Source organism: Strongylocentrotus purpuratus, unplaced genomic scaffold (genome assembly GCF_000002235.5).
Source record: "Strongylocentrotus purpuratus isolate Spur 01 unplaced genomic scaffold, Spur_5.0 spur5_scaffold_4, whole genome shotgun sequence".
In the NCBI taxonomy this organism is placed as follows: Eukaryota; Metazoa; Echinodermata; class Echinoidea; order Camarodonta; family Strongylocentrotidae; genus Strongylocentrotus; species Strongylocentrotus purpuratus.
In genome coordinates, this window is record NW_022145610.1 from 29,242,819 (window position 1) to 29,265,114 (window position 22,296).

At 39.2% G+C, this 22,296-nt stretch overlaps 2 protein-coding genes across 2 annotated transcripts; both read right to left on the reverse strand.

The window, feature by feature from the left end:
• Window positions 1–44: 44 nt before the first annotated feature.
• On the reverse strand, window positions 45–2,786 carry LOC115929363. The gene is made up of 2 exons (XM_030998229.1): window positions 2,321–2,786; window positions 45–1,664 (listed from the first exon to the last, which is right to left on the reverse strand). Exons 1-2 carry the CDS (start codon window positions 2,504–2,506, stop codon window positions 1,116–1,118), a joined length of 735 nt encoding a protein of 244 aa, XP_030854089.1. The 5' UTR covers window positions 2,507–2,786; the 3' UTR covers window positions 45–1,115.
• A 57-nt stretch (window positions 2,787–2,843) lies between these two features.
• On the reverse strand, window positions 2,844–9,972 carry LOC105443013. Its single transcript, XM_030997297.1, has 3 exons — window positions 9,718–9,972; window positions 3,071–3,457; window positions 2,844–2,855 (listed from the first exon to the last, which is right to left on the reverse strand). Exons 1-3 carry the CDS (start codon window positions 9,862–9,864, stop codon window positions 2,844–2,846), a joined length of 546 nt encoding a protein of 181 aa, XP_030853157.1. The 5' UTR covers window positions 9,865–9,972.
• Window positions 9,973–22,296: the final 12,324 nt, after the last annotated feature.

Sequence of the window (22,296 nt, forward strand, 5' to 3'; positions counted from 1 at the left end):
GAGGTAAATGAAAGTCACCACAATGTAATTTTTTTGTAGGGGGGTGGGGGGAGGAACACATCATGAATAAAATTGAGAGCATGTCATTACTGTTAGTTTACAAAAACTGGCCTAACTGGAAGAGATAGAGGTCATTAATTATTAACATGCTATTTTCAAAGAATATAGGATTTGTAAGGGAACGCGACTGAGAGTTGCGATTAATACGAAGAGCTTTTTCTGCAACGATAAAACTTCTGTCCAGCAAATTTTGGCGCGTATTGCCCAAAACCATATTTGAAGAGGATAAACATGATAAATATTAATGATACATTAACACAAATAAAACACCTTCCTGCTGTCTTGAAGGAAGCCAAAGGAGGAGACTTATCAAAGTCATGTACTAAAAACAGAGTTCTGACATCCCAAAGTAAAACTCAGAGGCAAAGATCATCACAATCATGCTTATCATATAAACATGAAACAGTAAAAAAAGAGAATTAAAAAAAAACTAGAAACTTTTATCCTGAAAACAATCAAATGCATAAAAAAGAAGATATCAAATGATATCATTCTGTATTCAACAATGTATATACGTAACACATCTCTTAATGTAAAACAAAAAATCCCATATAATGTAATGCCAAGTAAATGGGAGGTCCTGCATGTTAAAACAATTCACCTGGAATGATCAAAAACTGTACAATAGCATAGGTGACTGATCGTTAGTGAAGATTATGAGACACGCCCCTCAAAAAATCTACAATGTCTCTCCCATGGTAATTAGTAACGAGCCTGATGAGCCGGAGATTGGTATCTTGGTACACTCTCCTACGTGCGGGAGGCGCCATTCCAGCTTGCGCTTGCCCGATGCTAATCATGCTTATCATATAAACATGAAACAGTAAAAAAGAGAATTAAAAAAAATAGAAACTTTTATCCTGAAAACGATCAAATGCATACAAAAAGAAGATATCAAATGATATCATTCTGTATTCAACAATGTATATACGCATCTCTTAATGTAAAACAAAACATCCCATATAATGTAATGCCAAGTAAATGGGAGGTCCTGCATGTTAAAACAATTCACCTGGACTGATCAAAAACTGTACAATAGCATAGGTGACTGATCGTTAGTGAAGATTATGGGACACGCCCCTCAAAAAATCTACAATGTCTCTCCCATGGTAATTAGTAACGAGCCTGATGAGCCGGAGATTGGTATCTTGGTACACTCTCCTACTTGCGGGAGGCGCCATTCCAGCTTGCGCTTGTCCGATCGTTACTTCGTTCATGGCATGTTCCCGTTTTAGGCAGGTCAAAAACTGCCAAAACGAGGGGTGGTCGGCACCGACGCCGATCTGGAACCTTCGGTGCCAGCCCTCCACATGATTGTTCGTGCGAAATTCCCCCTGCAGTGTCGCATTGAACATGTTCCACATTATGGGCGGGAACCTCGCTGCCTGGCGACCATGTCCCGCGGCTCTTTGAGGTCGACCCACATAAGTATCCTCAAAATAATTGAGGACAGGTTGCAGCTCTGCCCTTGCAATGCCTGCCAAGGCTTCAAACGCCTCCACGGTGTCTTCCACTGGCACAAATGCAATCGCTCCTATCATTCTCGCCTGTGTCCGGATCTCCTCATCCTCGTTGTAGAGCACCTGCAGCCCTTCTTGCTTGATCTAAAAATAATAATATAAAACTCATAACAGTACATGTACCAGCCCTTTCACACTTCAGAAATATTGTTTGTTGTCTACCCATTGAGCAAAATGCATAGATATTGGTAACTGTTCATTTAGTGTGGGGGAGGGGGGAGGAACAAACCGCTGTCCCCTATTTTTTCGCCCGAATCCGCCAGGGCTGCCCGAAATTTTCTCCCTTGCCTGACTATACGCAATGAGCGTTTCCTATAGGAGAAAATTACATGCTTGTATCCTACTCAGCTTCCTTGTGGCCTACCAATTTTCAGTATAACTATCGATTATATTCCCCCTCCCCCTCCCCTGGCGATTAGAGGTCCGTGTTTTTTCCAGGTCAGTTTTAGGCACAATCGAAAAGAGATATAGCCCCTACCCTCTAATCATCATATAAAGTTTTTGTTACTGGGCTTGAAAGGATGATTAAAAGAAAAAATATTTATTAGAATCCTCCCCCCCCCTCTCTCCTCAGCATTAATCATGGCTTGCAAGTCCACTTACTCAAATTTCAAACTCTACCTAATATTTGTATCACTATTTTTTTTTTTTTTTAGCCATGAGCCTTGAATGTACTATTTGATCAATAAATGGCGGGTAAAAAAAAGGGATCAACTGTCAATATATAAATATCACCATACCCGTTCATGTATCCTCTGACAGAGATGAAAAAGACATCCTTGAACGTGAGCATTTGGAAATGCCTGGGAAAATGCGTTCTTCGCTGCAAATTCGTAGTCGATCATGATTCTGGTTGGGTAGAAAGCCCTTCCCTCCTGTAGTGCTGCTAGTACCCTTGCATATGACGCCTGGTCCTTATTTAGCATGAGGCAATAAACCAAAGGCACCACATGTCCCTCATATGTGGCGTGGATTGTCCACAACTGGAAGAAGATGGTCGGCACTACCTTGAACGTGCCATCAGCGAACCAACTTTCAGACGTTGACAGCAACTAGTAGCAAAACAGAATGAATACATTTGCATCGAATATTATATATTTCAAACAAACAAACTGTTTCACTTGCAAAATTGTATGTATTATTTCCAAGCTATTTTATTTACTTACTTACTGTTTTTTAATTATCATAGCATGATAATTAAAAAACATAATCGAAATAGGAGATCATCTCGTATCAGAACAATACCCCCTCAGGGGAATTGTTCTAGAACCGATCCTGTACTTTGTCGAGAATAATAACCAATTTTAATTTAATTTCAATTTCAATTTTATAGGAAGTATTTGGATATCTTTATGATGACCTTACAATTTCAATTCATTCTAATGAATCCTGAAATCTTTTTTACTCAATACGTATGCTTTTGCAGCACTTCCTAAAATTGCGGAACCGTAGAAGGCCAAATGGCAATGAACCCCAACACTTGTTCTTACCTGAAGGTTCCTTGCCGTAGTAAACACTAAAATCCGGCGAGGGTCGTTTCTTCCAGAGTCGTGATAAAGGAAAAGCTCTCCACCCAGCGTCAATCGTTGATCTACAGGGATTTCCAGATCTTCCACAGTCATGGGAATGGGGAGGGCGTTTGGGTTCTCTTGGCGCTGTCTCCGGATATTCCTCCTCATGTTGTTTAGTGATGGTAGCGCTGCCCGCCCTTCCTCTGTTACCTCGCATAGTGTCGCCATAAGCACCTGTTGTGGTCTTTCATTGGACTCAGTGGCCCTTCTCTTCGTTGCTGCTTTAACCTTCGTAGCATTGCTTCTACCATGGTTAGGCGGATGGTTATGCTCCGTTCTATCGCGGAATTGGTTATCACCCATGACCTATTAGAGAAAAAGAAAGAGAGAGAGAGAGAGGAAGTGTGGGGAGAGAGAGAGAGAGAGAGAGAGAGAGAGATTGAGAGAGATAAAACATTATTCCCATATATATAGGCTATTAATCATCCACTAATTATTAGGCATTATGGATGGTAGACGAAATGGGCATTTAGAAAACTAGGAATCAGACAAAATGAATAATAGACCAAATGGTAATAGATTAATTGGGGATTAGACCGAATGACTGTCGTCCTAGATGGCCGCTAGATCTAACGATAAGTAGACGAAACTATTATGGGACCAAGTGGATAGTAGACTGGCTGGTTGTTAACCAAACGGCAATTCACCCTAAATAGCTACATGTACGTTGATCTCAACACAACGAATTAAGTTTCCTAAAAAGCAACTCCTTGTGATTTTTTTGTTAACGGGGAGTCCAACATTGATATTAACTTCTCAAGACTAAACCTGAAAAATTAGTGAAGCGTATTGAACAAAGTTTGAATTTTTGAAAGTTAGAATCACTTTCATCCCGTAGATACAAACTTAATTGTTTATTTGATTGTTTTGTGTTTGTTTTGGGTTTTTTCCCCTTTGTCACTATGATTTGATTTTGTAGTTAAATTTCTGTAAATATGTTCATTTATTATAACTTTCATATTTGTTTGTGAATTATATTTTCATTGTTTTATATTTTATTCGAATTTTATGTAATCACGGCCTCGCTGAAAAAACAGCTTTTGCTGAATGCGGGCACAAGTTGTATTTGTTTTTAACCATGAATAAATAAAAATATAAAAACAAATATAGGTAGGGCTCTTCGAATTAGCCGAATCGGTATTTTCTGTATAAAGTAGCGGCAGACAACTTTATAATATAATAATATAATAAATTTAATTTATATAGCGCTAAATACAAATGTCTCTAAGCGCTTTACAAATATATTATTACCCCGGTCATTGGATTCATTGCTTACCCGCACACAATGTGTGCACAATCTCCACTCCCTGGGGAGCATTCCAGCCAGGCGTTACATGACGCTCAAAAACTGTTTGACCAACAATGACGGTCGCATCCTACCGGGTACCCATTTAACACCTGGGTGGAGAGTAGCAAGTGCAGGTTAATATCTTGCCAAAGGATATTAGTGCCGTGTCGGGATTCGAACCCTCGACCTTCGCATCTCCAAGTCAAGCGCCTTAAACCACTCGACCACGACACTCCCTTTCCCGTTTGTTCCTACACACAAAAAATTATTTCTAGAGAACCTGTAATAATATACTCTCCATATTATATTTTAAGTAGTGCCCCAAGGATGAAGGCGCTTGGGAGAAAAAAAAAATCTTCATATTTGTGTACAAGACAAACGAAGGGTTATTTGTCACTACGGCACAATCCAATGAGAGAATTGCCAATTTGAGATTTGCATGGATGTATATAGTGATCTCATATATCAAACATTCATTATTTTCTTATCATTGGTCCGATTTATTCCAAACTTTTGCCATTCTGTTTCTCTGATGTATCTGCTTTCATTCCTTAAAAGCAATGGAATTGTTACAAGGGTTGGATTTCCTTTGAACCGTAAAGATAGTCCCTTTTGCAGCAAACATCTAATGCTGTCGAACTTTGTAGGAATTATGAATATGTCATGTATGTCCTATCTGTGAAATATAAACGTTAGCAGTGTCCTAATATTCAAACTATGCAAGGAAACCCGTTTACTTGCTAGACTTCACCGTCAGACACTATTGAGTGACTGACTGGCCTTTTTTCTTCTTTGGTAATAACATATATAAAATGAGTTGTAAAGGGTACATAAGCATTTGCCTACATCAATAACCCACTTCTTGTAATGGCCAAATTAAACTGATTGAATCACTGCGCAGCTTAAAACGTACGACCATTCGGTACAATGGTCTGAAAATCAGACTGTTACTTACTGGCTCTATAGCTCTTAAGTCGATTCGACAACTAATATTGGTTATTTTCCCACTTAAAGACATTTTCAAACCCCCGTTTTTTAGGAGAGTTCTAAATTAGTATTATCTTTCAAATGCCGTTGGAATTTAACCTTTTCATTTTTTGGCCTGCAAATGGGAATAGTACCTTTAACAGGATTGTATCTGTGCTTTTACAGAAATATTTGTGTGGAAACCAGAAGTAGCCAGTCATACTTAATCAAGCAGGTAAATGAGAGGAATGGGTCGGTGAAAGTTTAAATGAATTCCGATTAAAGATAAGATTTTATTTTGTTTAAGTTGCAAACTCCCCTCCCTTCTACTCTGTACTAAAAATCAGAAATCTTTATTTTCCTTAGACAAAATTTTCAGTTATACATGCACCCTAAATATACTATTTCAAATGTGTTTTCCTATCCAATCCTTGTATGGAAGAAATCTATTCCGTCATCAACAACGAAGAGAATTAAGTTGATTACATTTTCTGAGCAAATTGGAGAGGAGTGCGGATACGCCACAATGTTATCGATAATGTAATGTCATTATTATTACTGAAAATATTATTAATGACAATTTTAATATTTTCCTTCTTAAAGCGTCTGGTAGACGCCGTAATAGAAAATGAGGAAAATAAAAGAAAATAATTGATTACATTTTTGTTTCCTACTTCATAACTGGAAGGGGTTGAGCTCTAAATCTTTCAGAGTATTGTTCAAAAATTGTATTGCATATCACAAGCCATCTGCAGAAAAAATCTCATCGAGATTTTGAGGGCTTGCAAATGTGTGATACTATCTTTAAAGACAAAATTTGGAAAATTAGCTACATTAATGCCTTTGCTTAATTGTAGTGAGACTGTCAAATTGATGATTTGTCAGCTCTGAATGCGAACACCATGCACACCCATCGATGACCTCCTGTTACCCTGCTTAACATCCGTTAGTTCATGGATGACTGATCACAAGTTAAAGAACAAAATAATCACAATTCTAACTTCAGGTCAGCGAGAATGAACAAAAAATAACATTAACAACAAAAACAAATCTTAATATCTCTATTTCATTTAATATTGACAGAAATTAAACTTGGTATATCTTGTCAGTTACTTTTATCATATTGGACCTATATGTCATGTTTGACTGTGCACAAATTAAAGACAAAATAACCATGTTTATTCCTAAAATGTATGTCATTGCTTCCTTTATTGTAGAACAATGTTTTTCAGAAGGTCGTTGACCTCCATCCATTACTTCATAATAATATTAATAATGGTGGCTTCTTATATAGCGCACATGTCTGTCACGTTGTGACGCTCCTGGCGCTGCCCCGATTATTACCCTTGCTTTAGCGAGGCGGCCACTGCGGCGCTCTAGCATTTCAACGAATTAATTCCTACCAGGTACTCATTTACATCACCTTTGAAATGTGGCTATTCCTCTCTTGTTTGTGTGTTTGTGTGATTGTATGTTTTTCCCTTAATAAACATGCTGGCTCGGAGTGTAACCTCACTAGTCATAAGGACCGCGATTTATTACGTGGAACTTCCGATACGTGAAGAACCGCTATTCATAAAACGGAAAGAGGGCCACTATTCACAAAAGCGTGAGGACTGTTATTCTTGAGGACCGCTATTCATAAAGTGAGATAAGGGTCGCTATTCATAATTCACATCTAGGGGTCATTACTCTTAAGGACCGCTATTCATAATACGAAATCGGGGTCGCTATTCATAAACAAATTGATGTCCTTTATTGTTTAATATGACATTGCATTTTTTGTATTCTATCTTTAATTTGTGCTCACTCAAGCATAACCTAATAAATACGATGTGGGGGAAGGTAACTGACTAGCTTGCCGTCTTTAGTTTCTTTCAACAACAAGAAGTAAAGAAATACCTTTATGACTTAATAATTTTTTTCCTCTGTTTGCGCTCAGTCAACCATGAAATGATGGAAACATCGTCACTGAAAAGTGGGGTGGCAACGCATATTACGGAAAATGTTTGCGTTTTAGGCCGGTCTCCAAATTTTAAGTAATATTTTAATGTGGTTATTTGTTTAATCTTGTGCTCAGCTATAACCGTTAAGTAATTGATTACGATCTCAGTAGATCATTAATAAGCTTACGGTTCCTCTATGAACTGAAGCAACGACACTAATTTCATGAAGTTTAAACTGTGATTCTTATTTTATCCCCTTTACCTTGTGCTTATGGTAGGCAATGCCAGCCCACCCCCTCCCCTCCTCTGAAAATACCACTGCAAGGAGGTCCTCTCCGAGTGTGATGTTTGCATATAGTGCGGAAAATCATCAATTTGGCTGTCCTTAGCTACAGCAATGACATTGATCTTGCGAATCATTTATTTTTCGGTCTTTAAAGGGACTTGGTAACATTGTTTATAATTATGAGAGAAAATGGTGCTAAGGCAGTGACTTCATTGCTAGATGTACAATTAAAGATAATCTGAAAGTTTGAGTGAAAACGGACCATTATTAATGATAACCATTGGGAAAAACTGATCTCACTGATCGATTCCTTAATTCTCCCAACTATATTATCACAATTTAATTACATTTCAGGTGAAAGTACATCGTCTTGTGACGATTGCAACAAACTGGCTCTTCATAACATTCCAGACATTTTAGTGTTGAAAGATTTTAAAAAGCCTGTCTTATGTCTTATTTTCATGGAAAAACGGTTTGGAAAATTCAAAAATGGTTGGGAGAATTTACTGTTAATCACTGTTAAAGGGTGTTACTCAGTGTCCGCTTCAAAGAAAACCGTGCATTTATTTGTGGTTTAAGAATTTTCTCAGGATTTTTTGCCTGTAAGTACAGTAAAAGGAATATAATAAGTAACATTTCATACAAAAATTACACCGTTTTTTAATCAACCTTCAACAATGTTACCGAATCACTTTTTGAGTTCTTAATACGGCCGGGGGGGGGGGGGTGATTATGCCCCCTTAAGATCGCTGCCGTGAAACGGCCGATCTCCGCGAAAATTTGCACGCATGTCAAGTGAAGTGTATTATACAATACTATGATAATTTCAATTTTTTGAAACATTCACTTATTTGCATATTTATGGTAATTTATGCAAATAAGGTCATAAATCACATTTTACCCATAAATCATATATTATTCATATTTAAGCATCCGATTTTCAAAAACATTCTTTTAAAGATGCGCAAGACTCGAAAGAAAAAGGTCAGCGAGCGTCGGGGCGCCATCCATATGCGTTCCCGAACAATTAGAAAATCGTGGAGGGGGGGGGGGCATAATGCCCAGGGGCGGATCCAGGAATTTCTTCCCGGGAGGTATATGGGGGGCACACGGGGGGGGGGGGTAATAGAACATATAAATATTTTTGTTTTAGTCCCCCAAAACGCAACGACTCAGCCAGCCGCTGAATAAACGGGGGGAGGGGGGGGGGGGGGGTAAGCGGAGATAACTTTTTTTGGGTCCCATAAAAATTGCTGAATAAGCGGGGGGGGGGGGTGGTAAGCGGACCCCACTTTTTTTTTGGTCCCATAAAAATCGCAGAAAAAGCGGGGGGGGGGGGGGGGTTTGGTAAGCGGACACTTTTTTTTTTGGTCACGAAAATTGTAAATTTGACATTTTGTTTCGTTGGGGTCAACTTTTTAGGTCAGGCATTTGTATATATATATATATATATATATATATATTTTTTTTTTTAATTTATATTTTTTTTTATTACAAACAATTATTGAATTTTGGGGCCCGTGGGGCACGTCCCTGTTTTTCAGTATTTGGCGAATTTAGGGCTGATTTTAACATATTTTTGAGCGGCCGGGGGGGGGGGGGACGTGCCCCCTCTGCCCCCCCCCCGGCCTTATTAGGGTTAAGGTGTGTTGAGTCAATTATGACTCAATGGCGACCTCTGATTTTTATGGAAACGTTACGTAAGAAAAACGGACACAGTTGTGTCTAGGTGAATTCGTTTAAAAGTTTGCAGTTAAGAATTTATAAGGAGCTGTTTAGGGGAACAACCCTTTTGAGCCGACTGTCCATTAATTATATTGACCAAAGAGATCACTGGTCCTAGGAAGCCGTGCGTCTAAAGTTTTAACTTAAATTTATGCTATGCTAGTGTCCATTTAAAAAAAATTGAAATTATTATATGAATTGTTAGGCTCTGTTCAACCTTAATCATTTTCATATTGGTAATATATTAGACAATGGGCTGTGGCGTAGAACCAATAGGCTCTGGGACTTATGTATTGTAATAAACGGTTGGTACAAGTCATTCACTCCACAATATGTTGGTACGTTTGATGCTTACCTTAATTTTTGCTCTGCATTGTCGTGTGTTCCTTCGTAGCTCACATTCAAAGCCCTCGTACCCATCTGCCAAATCTTTTTGCTTGACGTACATGTATCCTCCCAGGAGGAGCTTTCGCCCACCCCTCTCGCTCTGTATCCATTCCATCTTTGTGAAGTTTGACTTAATATGCCACGAGTATTGAATCAAATTCAATTGCCAGAAGACGCATGTATCAAATCGAATTCAATTGCCAGAAGACGCATGTATCAAATCGAATTCAATTGCCAGAAGACGCATGTATCAAATCAAAGTACGGAATTTACATTTCTTAGAAATTTAACAATACATTGCGCGCAGATGAGTACGCGTTACAGCTAGTCTCCCCCAAAATGGCCCAACAAAGAAATTAGGATGTAAGATTTCATTATTTATGCATCCTCTGTAACTTTTCTAATCAGCTGATAGTATATTTGTCTTTGTATGCATAATAGGCCCTCATCCACGATCTATTCCAAACTAAAGGTTCTCTTCATGTTTATAAATGTAATGTAATATATATATTTATATATATATATATATTTCTGTTGTCATGGTGAACTCAAATATGTTTTCTTGTACTGTAATTTATTTTGAAATAAAAATTGCCTTCAAGTTAAATATATGGTATGTACGGTGCCATATTAAAAGAAAATAAGTATGTCTTGTCCTTTTTTTTCTTGCTCGTTCATAAAATCAAGAAACAAATGTGCCCATACGTGTGTACATAGCTCTTGACGAATGCCAGAGTGATGCAAAATAAATAGTTTGTGAAGAATTTAAGATTGGGCGAAAGTTTTCATTTCTTAAGAGGGCACTGTGTCTAACAAAAATTTGAAATAACGCTGCTCAAGAGAAATCCTTCGTAGAAGACAGCAACCACAGTGGTGTTGCATACATTATAGTTAAAGAAAAATGTGTAGTTATGAGAGGAACATCACGCGCAAGTATTTGAACGAATGTGGGTTCATGCACGGGATTTTATGGGCTCGTAGCCTTCACAACATCTCTCAATGTGTCAAATCGTCTTTTGCTATTGAATCCTGATTGTCTTCGGGGAGGGGGGGGGGGGTAATTGTCCTCAGGCGTAGTTATCCATGGGGGCGGGTAATTGTCCTCGGGGGGTAATTCCTCAGGGGGTAGTTTTCCGGGGGGTAATTGTCCTCGGGGGGTAATTATCCTCGGGGGGTAATTGTCCTCGGGGGGTAATTGTCCTCGGGGGTAGTTGTCCTCGGGGGGTAGTTTTCCGGGGGGTAATTGTCCTCGGGGGGTAATTATCCTCGGGGGGTAATTGTCCTCGGGGGGTAATTGTCCTCGGGGGTAGTTGTCCTCGGGGGGTAGTTTTCCGGGGGGTAAATTTCCGGGGGGTAATTGTCCTTGGGGGGTAATTGTCCTGGGGGGGTAATTCTCCGGGGGGTAAATTTCCGGGGGGTAATTGTCCTTAGGGGTTTATTGTCCTCGGGGGGTAATTCTCCGGGGGGTAATTTTCCGGGGGGTAATTGTCCTTGGGGGGTAGTTTTCCGGGGGGTAATTTTCCGGGGGGTGATTGCCCAGGGGGTAATTGTCCTAGAACCCATTGGGATCATTAAAAAGGGACTGCGAATAATTATATAACTAAGCTTTTTCACTCTCAAAACCATATGGGGATACAAATAAGGGGCCCTAAAAAGCTTTTCTCAAATACATTTTCAATATCATAAAGCTCAAACAGTGTTGATATATAGATGCAAAAATTTCATTAAAGAGAGTGATGTCTTGGGCTTTTCAAACATCCTCATTGTGTTGATGTCGTTTATGGGTGTTTCTATTTCTGGTTTTGGAATTGTACCATCACTGACCTCTGCAATTCATACAAAATGATTCTCAAGTGACATTATACTTAAAGGCGTACATAGACTCATAGATTCATAGATTCATCATAGTTTTGGCTCCCCCTTATTAGTATTATTCCAGGACTTTCAACCCCATGTAAGATTCTCTTCATGAAACGCATTTTGTTCACTGTTTTTGTTATCACATAATATAATTTAGTGTGGTTCCTTAAAAGTTAGTGCACAACGAATTCATACATTTGTGTTATTCTGGCATATTGCATGCAATTTATAGAACTACACAAGCTTTTCTACCTTGTTCTCTCTCTACTTCTGCATGTTGGCTAAATGTCATTTTCATAGTATTCAAAAGGTTCATCATGCACAATGTATCAAACACGTTCTCTCTTCATCTTACCAGGTTCATTTAAACAAGATGTAGAAGACCTTGCTGGGAAAGTTGGATGTATAGTGCTGGTAGTTCGGTGAGTATTACTTTTTTTCGCTCTCCTTATTCACATGGACCGTATATATTCTGACTGAAACCAAATCATATAATTCTTCATCGCAAATCTGAAGAACAAAATAATTCACAAAAATAGAAGACACATGTTTAAGCGCTTTGATCAAAATTCCATAAATGCGCATATTAATAATAAAAAAACAATTATTAAGAATGAATCAATTAATCAATTATGACTGAAACAAGGATTGTGATATTTATAATTAAAATAAAACTCAGTCACTAGGTCCTCTTATTTCGTCATACACAAAACGATATCAAACAATAACTTCAAGAACAAGTTTATTGCTAGTTATTTTTATCGGGTGGGTTGCTTCTCTGAATTGTTCTTTTTTCATACCACCTTGCAAAAAAAGCGCGATTTAGCAAACCTTATTCAGCAAAAAGGCGCGAAAAACTAGCAAATCCATGCGCAAAAACACTAAGGGCATCGTCAAGCATGTCGGCAAAGCTTTCAAATACACGCCTTTATCGCAAAATATAGTGATGTGCCAGTGTCACAAATAAGATTCAAAATATGCTCATCTGACCGTAATTAAATGCCTAAAATGCCTGAGTTTCCAGGGGCTCCGCCTCTTAGACCCAACGCCAATTCACGCTTAGTCTACTTCTGGACCTTTTTTACTGGTTGTTTTATTCGCCGACTATGCGCATTAAGCCGAATGATGGCGTGATCCCGAGAACCGGTCCGGAAAGGCAAGTAATTTTCGGGAATAATCTCGAAGATAATTTGTTTACGGACGAAGAAGTTACTTAAAGTTTCACAACATGTGGCATTCAAAAGGAAAGAAAAAAGAACAAAAGGAAATGAACTTAATTTTGTTTGAATCATGTATCGACAATGGCGTAGGCCTATGTACGGAGGAGGCAAAGAATTACAAAGGTAAGAAAGAGAAGAAGAAGAACTGTAGAATAGACCCCAAAATACAAAACAAACGGTGCACTGGAAAAGGACTTGTTGAAGTTTTAAAGCACGATCATTTTCAAAATCATGGTCGTTTTAATCTATCGTATAATTATGCTGATTCGGGATCGTGTAGTTCTGCGCCCCAACATAGCATAGACCATACGAAGGGGTCAACATTAATTATAATAGCTTTGCTCTAATTGAAGTGTGTTTATTAAATTAGGCTCTTGTCAAATTTTGCACAGGAGTGTACACAAATAAGGTTAACTATTTAAAAGGAATTTCAACTTTCGTGTATCCAAATTTCCCGTCTATATTTACCGCGAGGGTTCGTTATCTTTGCACCTATTTGAGGAAGAAGAAGACAGAGTATTGCTTATCAACATTCAAAACTTGAAAGTCTACTGTTTGATTGCAGGGTTGGACGTTCCATTATTCGGGCAATCGTTAACTTATCATTATTCGGGCAGCAAGGTGCCCGTTTTTTTATAATAACGAAATAGCACGAAATTGGAAGTTCAATTTTTTATCAGTCACTCTCTCGCGAAATGTATACACGGGATGGTCCCCCCCCCCCCCCCCTTATGACAATACTAGTACGCCTATGACATCATAAGGTGGTGCCTTGGGATATTTCTATGGGTTAAATGCATAAGAAATTGTTTTTTTGTTGTTCAGGGTCACAATTAAAATCATATTATACCGCTCAATCTCTTTGCTCACTCGCTTGTATAGTAACTCTTTGGGGGATTATATATTATCTATATACCCAACTTGTTATCAGCTTCGTCTTTTAAAACATGATTTTTACAAAGAAATTAATTATTAGTCAATTAATTTTCATTAGCCTCAGTAGTTTCTGGATGACTCGAGCTGGTCGAATGTCACATGACCTCATAAAAACTTTTTAATTTCAAGATCTTGGTCCCCGTAAATAAAATGCTGATATATGGCCTCAAAACTACGCGAGTTGTTAGATTTCTATCAAGTTTTAATTGAGACGCTTTTTATTTAGTTATATAACCTTCGATGAATGAATTACAAAGACGGAAGTCAACATCAAGCACCTGTCCAACAAATTCTTGGAACTGTTAAAGCTGACACTGTGGCAGTTTAGACCACATTACAAACTATAAGATAATTAATATATGAATAACTAGAATGATGATACTATAATAAACATGGAATTAAAGGGCCCTTTTCCGATTACTCTATTCGAAATTTGTTAAAGCGTGTTTGCCTATCGAAATATTTGAAAGTGCAAGAGAACGAGCAGAATAGGCGTATGACACAATAGTACTCAGGTTGTGCAAAAATGCTAATAAAACAACAAAAATCCCCTATAAAAAAAGGAAAGTATAATGGGACCGAAATAAAAAAAATCAAAAGATAAGTGAATATTTACAAAGAAGAACAATAGTGAGAAACAAAAATGTTAGCCACTGAACAGAAATGAATTTTGAAAATAAGTTTGTAATTTACTTCTAAAAAACATGAATAAGTTGTAGTCGTACATGATTTTTCTTATTCCAAAATATTACGATCTTCGATATATTGACCATTTCTTAAGACTTTTTTTCGATGTTCGTGTGCTTCATTCTACTACGTAACTAAGACTACTCGGAACGAACATGCTGATGTATGATATTATCCCCATTACAAAGTTGATAGGAGGCGATAAAGAGAGCAAGAGAGAGCGAGGGGGAGAGGGAGAGTGGGGAGTGAGAGAGAGGGGTAAGTGGGCGATAGAGAGAGCAAGATAGAGCGAGGGGGAGAGGGAGAGTGGGGGGTGAGAGAGAGGGGTAAGTGGGCGATAGAGAGAGCAAGATAGAGCGAGGGGGAGAGGGAGAGTGGGGAGTGAGAGAGAGGGGTAAGTGGGCGATAGAGAGAGCAAGAGAGAGCGAGGGGGAGAGGGAGAGTGGGGGAGTGAGAGAGAGAGGGGTAAGTGGGTGGTAATGAGAAGGAAGTTCTTAAATGCCCATTAAGAATAATTACAGCTTCTACGCTCTTTTTATATATTATGTTCAGGCACGATGAAACCTTTCCACCTTTTTTTGGAGGGATGTGGAGGAGGTGGGGTAGACACTGTGAGAGGACCCACCTCCAAATCGATTTTTAACATGTTTTTAAACTCGGAAATGAAGCTACGCTTACTAACTGCATATATCCCAAAACCCGCCGAAACAAGGAAAGCTAATATTCGCTTGCCTAAATAATAATATTTCCAAAGAGCAATGTTTGTATATGTTCGTTAAAAGAAAGATACGTTGCCGTCCTATATGTACATCTTTATCCATTGTTGTGTTCATCACTTATTACTAGTCATTAGGCATGATATGGTAGAAAGGAAGGGTAAAGGTGGAATATAGAAAAGGAACACTGTCAAGAATAGCATCCACAGGCCCAGGGGGGTAATTGTCCTCGGGGGGTAATTCTCCGGGGGGTAATTTTCCGGGGGGTAATTGTCCTTGGGGGGTAATTGTCCTCGGGGGGTAATTCTCCGGGGGGTAAATTTCCAGGGGGTAATTGTCCTTGGGGGTAGTTTTCCGGGGGGTAATTTTCCGGGGGTGATTGCCCAGTGGGTAATTGTCCTGATACGGGTATAAATAGGTTCGTTGCCAATTGATCTGCAACCAATTCGTCTACTACACAATAAGTTTAATCCCATATGGTCTACATCCAGCCCGTCTACTATCCTTATGGTCTTATAATCGTTTCGCCTACTAATGATCATTTTAGGCTAAAAGCCATTTGGTCTATTGTTCATTTATTCGACTAACCAGTTAGTCTAATTCCCAGTTTGTATAATGCCCATTACATCCACTATCTATAATGTCTAATAATTATTTGACGATTATCATTATTTATGATTAAACGATTATTAGACTATATAGATTGTAGACGAAATGGGCATAAGACAAGCTTTGAATGAGACCCACTTGAAATTAGAATAAATATGAAATAGCCTTTTTGTATTCATTGTGATATGTCACGAATATCTATCCATTTCCTAAACTGAATGTAGGGCAGAGTCATAAAGGAATGCAGTCGCATTTGTTTTTTGTTATTATTGTGTCTGTACCTATTTGTTATGATTGTTTATATTTTGTATTTTGTATTTTTTCTAAACGCAATTCGGCCTTTAGCCCCGATGAAATGTTATTAATAAACGATTTTAATTAAATTCAATATTCATTCATATAATCAGTAAGTATGTTTCAGCCTATCACCTTAAACGTGTTATGTGTGTGTGGTTTTCACTGTGATGCTTTAACCCTTACTGTACTGGGCTATTTCGAGCACTCTCTGACTGTGGGGGGGGGGGGGGGGGGCCTGGGAGGCCCCCCTCCCCTATGATCTCGGTCGTCGAATGTCCGATGAACGCGAAAATGTGCATGTTTGTAGATATTTACGTAAGGAACAAGATGGTATAATTAGTTTTTTCCTAATATGCAAATTTTTGTCGTTATAGCCTAATTAATTATGCACAATGCTAATTTATGCATTTTACAGAAAACTCTACATATTTGTCAGTAGACTTGTGAAGAATCTTGAAAATGTATTGAATAAATGTTTGCTTCATCTCAAATTCATGAGGTTTCATTATTTTTATGATATTTGAAAATGCATAGGTTAATTTGCATAAGTTATGAATATGCAAATTACGCATTCATGAATATCTAATCTGGAAATATACAGGGAACTAGAATCATTACAAAAATTGTCAGACTCCACTTTTGTAATGTTGAAACTCATTATTCATATGAAACTTCTTTTCTAACACAAAATAGTTATTTGATGTAATTAATAATGATAATTTATGCAAATTTGATGCGATTTTCAACTTTTTATTTTCTTATGTATTTCATTGTTTTTTATTTGTTATTATATATATTGTTTTATTTCTAATGTATTCTTTTGTTCTGAAATACATCAAGTTACTTTGAGAAACATATAAAAGCAATTTGATATCAATTCATATCTTCACATTTCTGCTTGTACATGAATATATGCAATTATAGCACTTTTTTGATGACATGCGCATACTAATTGTTATGTAACACCTTACAGGTATATCCGATTTCGACGAAAATGGTATCAAAATGTGCGTAAGACTTGAGGGAAAAAAGTCATGAAACGACAATTCGAAATTCTGAGCGGTTGCGGCGCGATCTCCGAAAATGTCGAGGGGGGCCTCCCAGCCCCCCTCCCCCCCCCCCCAGTACAGTAAGGGTTAACACATTACACAATGATGTGGGGGGGGGGGCTTGGGAAAGAGCAGCTCTGTGATCACGAGTCAAATTAAGCACATACATGTCACTGTAATAGGAAAATAAAGAAAAGGATGCATCAGGTTCAAAGGCCACCAGAACGAATCGTAAACTGACATAAAATATTAGATTATAATATTTATAGGGTTTTTAATGCACATGAAGCAATAATTTCTCCAACTCATGAAAGCACAAAGTGCATTGCCTATTTACCCTATAAAACCCTATAAAAGTCTATAAAAAGCCATATTGTGAACAGTAAACATTTGCTTTGCGAGGACATACTGATTGAATTAACTGCTTTAGGTTGTACTTATTCATACGTAGGCAGGTAGTCATTCAAAATGGCTTCTTCAAACGCGGATTTGAAGACGAGGATCGCTACATTACGACATGAAATATTGTCGTACAAACCAGGCAAGGCTGTATCTTGTGATGATGGACAAGCGGTGTTTCCTGATAAGCTTGTCGTTGGTATGATTGATACGTACGGGATTGCGCCCGCCATAGTCCCTGCTCTGAGACGCGCTCTTCATGGAGACGTAAAGCCGAGCGAGCATGCTCAAAAACGACAAACATCTACCGAGGATCAGGAGGAATATCTGACGGATTCTATATCTATCATCACGAAAATATGCAAATATGGTTTGTATAGTGAAAGAATTGAAATAATTATTTATTCATGTTTGTTTGTTGACAAAAATTTGAATGAAACTACACCTCGAATATGAAAACTGTAACTATGGTAGTTTTTGTTTCTCTATCTTATAATCATAAAGTCAGAGGTATGTTTTTGGTAAAACGATGAATCTTATCACCAAATTCTGTCTTTGGTACTACTAAAACAACGCAATGCTCTTTGTACCTCATTAAACCAGCATTGTGTAGAAATTCTAAACATTGTAGATATGCCGGATTAAACAAATTATTTATTTAATTTCCGATTTGGTTTTTCCATCATTCGCTTTCTGAACATGCGCTTATGCCCAATTGCTAAAATAAGGAAAATCAGACACAACTTGCGTATTTGTAGATTTGCCAAAAAATATGTAAAAAATGGCTGTTAGGTAAAATTGCGAGACTGCTTACAATTACATTCACTTTGGTAGATTAAAGTAACTTATCACAGTCATACGTTATGTAACAATGTACTCATTCGCTTTAAATGTGAAATTATGTTTGCTAAATTGCAGCTGTCTGGAGCATTTTAATTGTTTATATATTGAAGGTATAAACCAGGACAAACGCCTGGGTAACCCATGAACTATTGTCATCATCCAACATTTATCATGTGAACACTTCCGTTCTCTTATAAAGTCATTGACAGTAACAACAAGAAAAAACTCTTAGAAATCTTATTACATGGCACGCATCAAACACCTGGAGCGCAGTATATCATTTGATTTATTATAAAGAATAAAATAAAAACAAAGGAATGTGTGTAAGCCGTTGATCGATTTAATATGTAAGATATATGAAACAACTATTAGTTAGATAATGTGTATGTTTCACTGTGACTATATACCTGACCTGTCTGATGTAGTTAGTATGGAGACTACCGGGAGGGTAGTATGCTTACACGTGTGTATGTTAATTGTGGAAACAGGTTTTTCGAACATTGTCAATCGTCAGATCACCACATTGGGATTATTAAAAAGGAACTGCGAATAATTATATGGCTAAACCTTTTTTCTCTCAAAAGCATATGGGGATACAAATACGGGGCCCTAACAAGCATTTCTCAAATATATTTTCAATGTCATGAAGCTTAAGCAGTGTTAACATATAGATGCACAAATTTCATTAAAGAGAGTGATGTCTTGGGCTTTTCAAACATCCTCATTTTGTTGATGTCGTTATGGGTGTTTCTATTTCTGGCTTTGGAATGGTACTATTACTGACCACTGCAATTATTACAAACTTATCACATAACATTATACATGTTCTTGGCGTACATTGGTTCGTAGATTTATCATAATTGTGTCTCCCTCTTCTTAGTATGATTCCACGTCTTCCAAACCCATGTAAGATTCTCTTCATGAAACGCATTATGTTCACTGTTATTGTTATCACATAATATTATTTTGTGTGGTTTCCTTAAATGTTATTGCACAAAGAATTCATTCATTTGTGTTATTCTGGCATATTGCACAAGTTTTTCTACCTTGTTCTCTCTCTACTTCTTCATGTAGGCTAAATGTTATGTTCATAGTATTAACAATGTTCATCATGCACAACGTATAAACACGTTCTCTCTAGTTATCTTCCCAGGTTCATTCGAAAGAGATGTACGAGACCTTGCTGGGAAAGTTGGATGTATGGTGCTGTTAGTTGAGTGAGTATTATTTTTTTTTCGCTCTTCATATTCACATGGACAGTATATATTTTGACTGAAACCAAATCATATAACTCTTCATCGCAAATCTGAAGAACATTACCATTTACAAAAATAGAAGACACATGTTTTAGCACTTTGATCAAAATTCCATAAACGCGCATATTAATAATAAGAAACAATAATTAAAAATGAATCAATTAATCAATTAGGACTAAAACAAGGATTGTGATATTAATAATTAGCAGAAAACTCAGTCACTAGGTCCTCTTATTTCTTCATACACAAAACGATATCAAACAAAAACTTCATGAACAAGTTTATTGCTAGTTATTTTTATTGGGTGAATTGTTCTTTTTTCATAGCACCTTGCAAATAAAGCGCGATTTAGCAAACCTAATTCAGCAACAACAAAAAACACGAAAGAATAGCAAATGCGAGAAGTACAAACACGAAGGGCATCGTCAAGCATGTTGGCAAAGCTTCCAAATTCGGTAGTTTTCGGATTCATGAAATCAGTTCCGTAAAAGCCTAATTAGTAATTGGTACAGAAAATTACATACCTTTTCGTAGAATATAGTGATCTGTCAGTGTCACACGCACAAAAAAAAATCAAAATATGCTCATCTGACGGTAATCAAATGCCTAAAATCCCTGTGCTTCCAGGAGCTCCGCCTTTTGGACCACACGCCAATTCACGCTTAAGCCCCAGTCCCATATAAAGCCGGACCAGCACGGACGAGCACGGACCACTACGGACCATCCCGGACCATGGTCTGGGGTGATCCGGGATGGTCCGGGATGTTTTGTTCAAAAAAGTGTGATGCTTTTAAGCTACAGTCCCATATACGTCCCGGACCGTCCCGGACCATCCCGGACTCCATCCGGGGTGATCCGGGATTCGGTCCGTGTTGACACCGTGTTGGCACCGGGGTGGTCCTGGATGGTCCTGGATGGTCCTGGGCGGTCAATAACTCACTCCCGGACTGCCACGGATCAACACGGACCGCCCCGGCGCCACTCCGGATGACCCCGGACCCAGCACGGTGGCTACACGGATCACCCCGGATCAAACTATTGTCCCGGACCGTCCCGGACCACCCCGGCAGTTTTTGACCGTCAAAAACATCCGGGGTCGACTCCCGGACCGCCCAGGACCATCCAGGACCATCCAGGACCATCCAGGACCATCCAGGACCACCCCGGTGCCAACACGGTGTCAACACGGACCGAATCCCGGATCACCCCGGATGGGGTCCGGGATGGTCCGGGACGGTCCGGGACGTATATGGGACTGTAGCTTTAAGCCCCAGTCCCATATAAAGCCGGACCAGCACGGACGAGCACGGACCACTCCGGACCATCCCGGACCATGGTCTGGGGTGATCCGGGATGGTCCGGGATGTTTTGTTCAAAAAAGTGTGATGCTTTAAGCTACAGTCCCATATACGTCCCGGACCGTCCCGGACCATCCCGGACCCCATCCGGGGTGATCCGGGATTCGGTCCGTGTTGACACCGTGTTGGCACCGGGGTGGTCCTGGATGGTCCTGGATGGTTCTGGGCGGTCAATAACTCACTCCCGGACTGCCACGGATCAACACGGACCGCCCCAGCGCCACTACGGATGACCCCGGACCCAGCACGGTGGCTACACGGATCACCCCGGATCAAACTATTGTCCCGGACCGTCCCGGACCACCCCGGCAGTTTTTGACCGTCAAAAACATCCGGGGTCGACTCCCGGACCGCCCAGGACCATCCAGGACCATCCAGGACCATCCAGGACCATCCAGGACCACCCCGGTGCCAACACGGTGTCAACACGGACCGAATCCCGGATCACCCCGGATGGGGTCCGGGATGGTCCGGGACGGTCCGGGACGTATATGGGACTGTAGCTTTAGTCTAGTTCTGGACCCCTTTCTATTGATTGTTTTATTCGCCGACTATACGCATTAAGCTGGGTGATGGCGCTATCACGAGAACCGGTCCAGAAAAGCAGGTAATTTTCGGGAATCTCGAAGATAATTTTTTTCCGAACGACGAAGTTATTTAAAGTTTCACAACATGTGGCATTCTGAAGGAAAGAAAAAAGAAAGAAAGGAAATGAACTCACTTTTGTTTTAATCATTATCAACAATGGTGTATATACGGGAGAGGCAAAAGATGCAGGGAGGTATAAAGGTAAGAAAGAGAAGAAGAAGAAAAGTAGAAAAAAAGATTGTCCTGAATAAGAATAGGCACCAAAGTACAAAGCAAACAGTGCACTGGAAAAAGACTTGTTGAAGTTTTAAAACAAATTAGTTTTCAAAATCATGGTCGCTTTTATCTATTGTATAATCATGCCGATTCGGGATTCTACGCCCCAACATAGCATAGTCCATACGAAGGGGTCCACATTAATTCTAATCGCTTTAAGGCCCGGTCACACAGAGGGGACGCATGCGGGACGCACGGCCGGCGCATGGAAAATTACCAATTTTGGCCAGTGCGTTGTCGTTTGCTAGGCGTGCGTCATCACTCGTTACTCGTTCGTCGAGCGCGCTGGACCAGCGCTATGCATTCGTCGTCATTCGCTGTGTGCGTCGGGATTTTTTGAGCATGCTCAAAAGTGTGCGTAGAGCTCGACGCATGAATGTACACGCCAAAGGCACGCCAGACGTGCGTTGAGCGCGCTAGACCAGCGCCAGACATACGCGGGGCACACGCCCT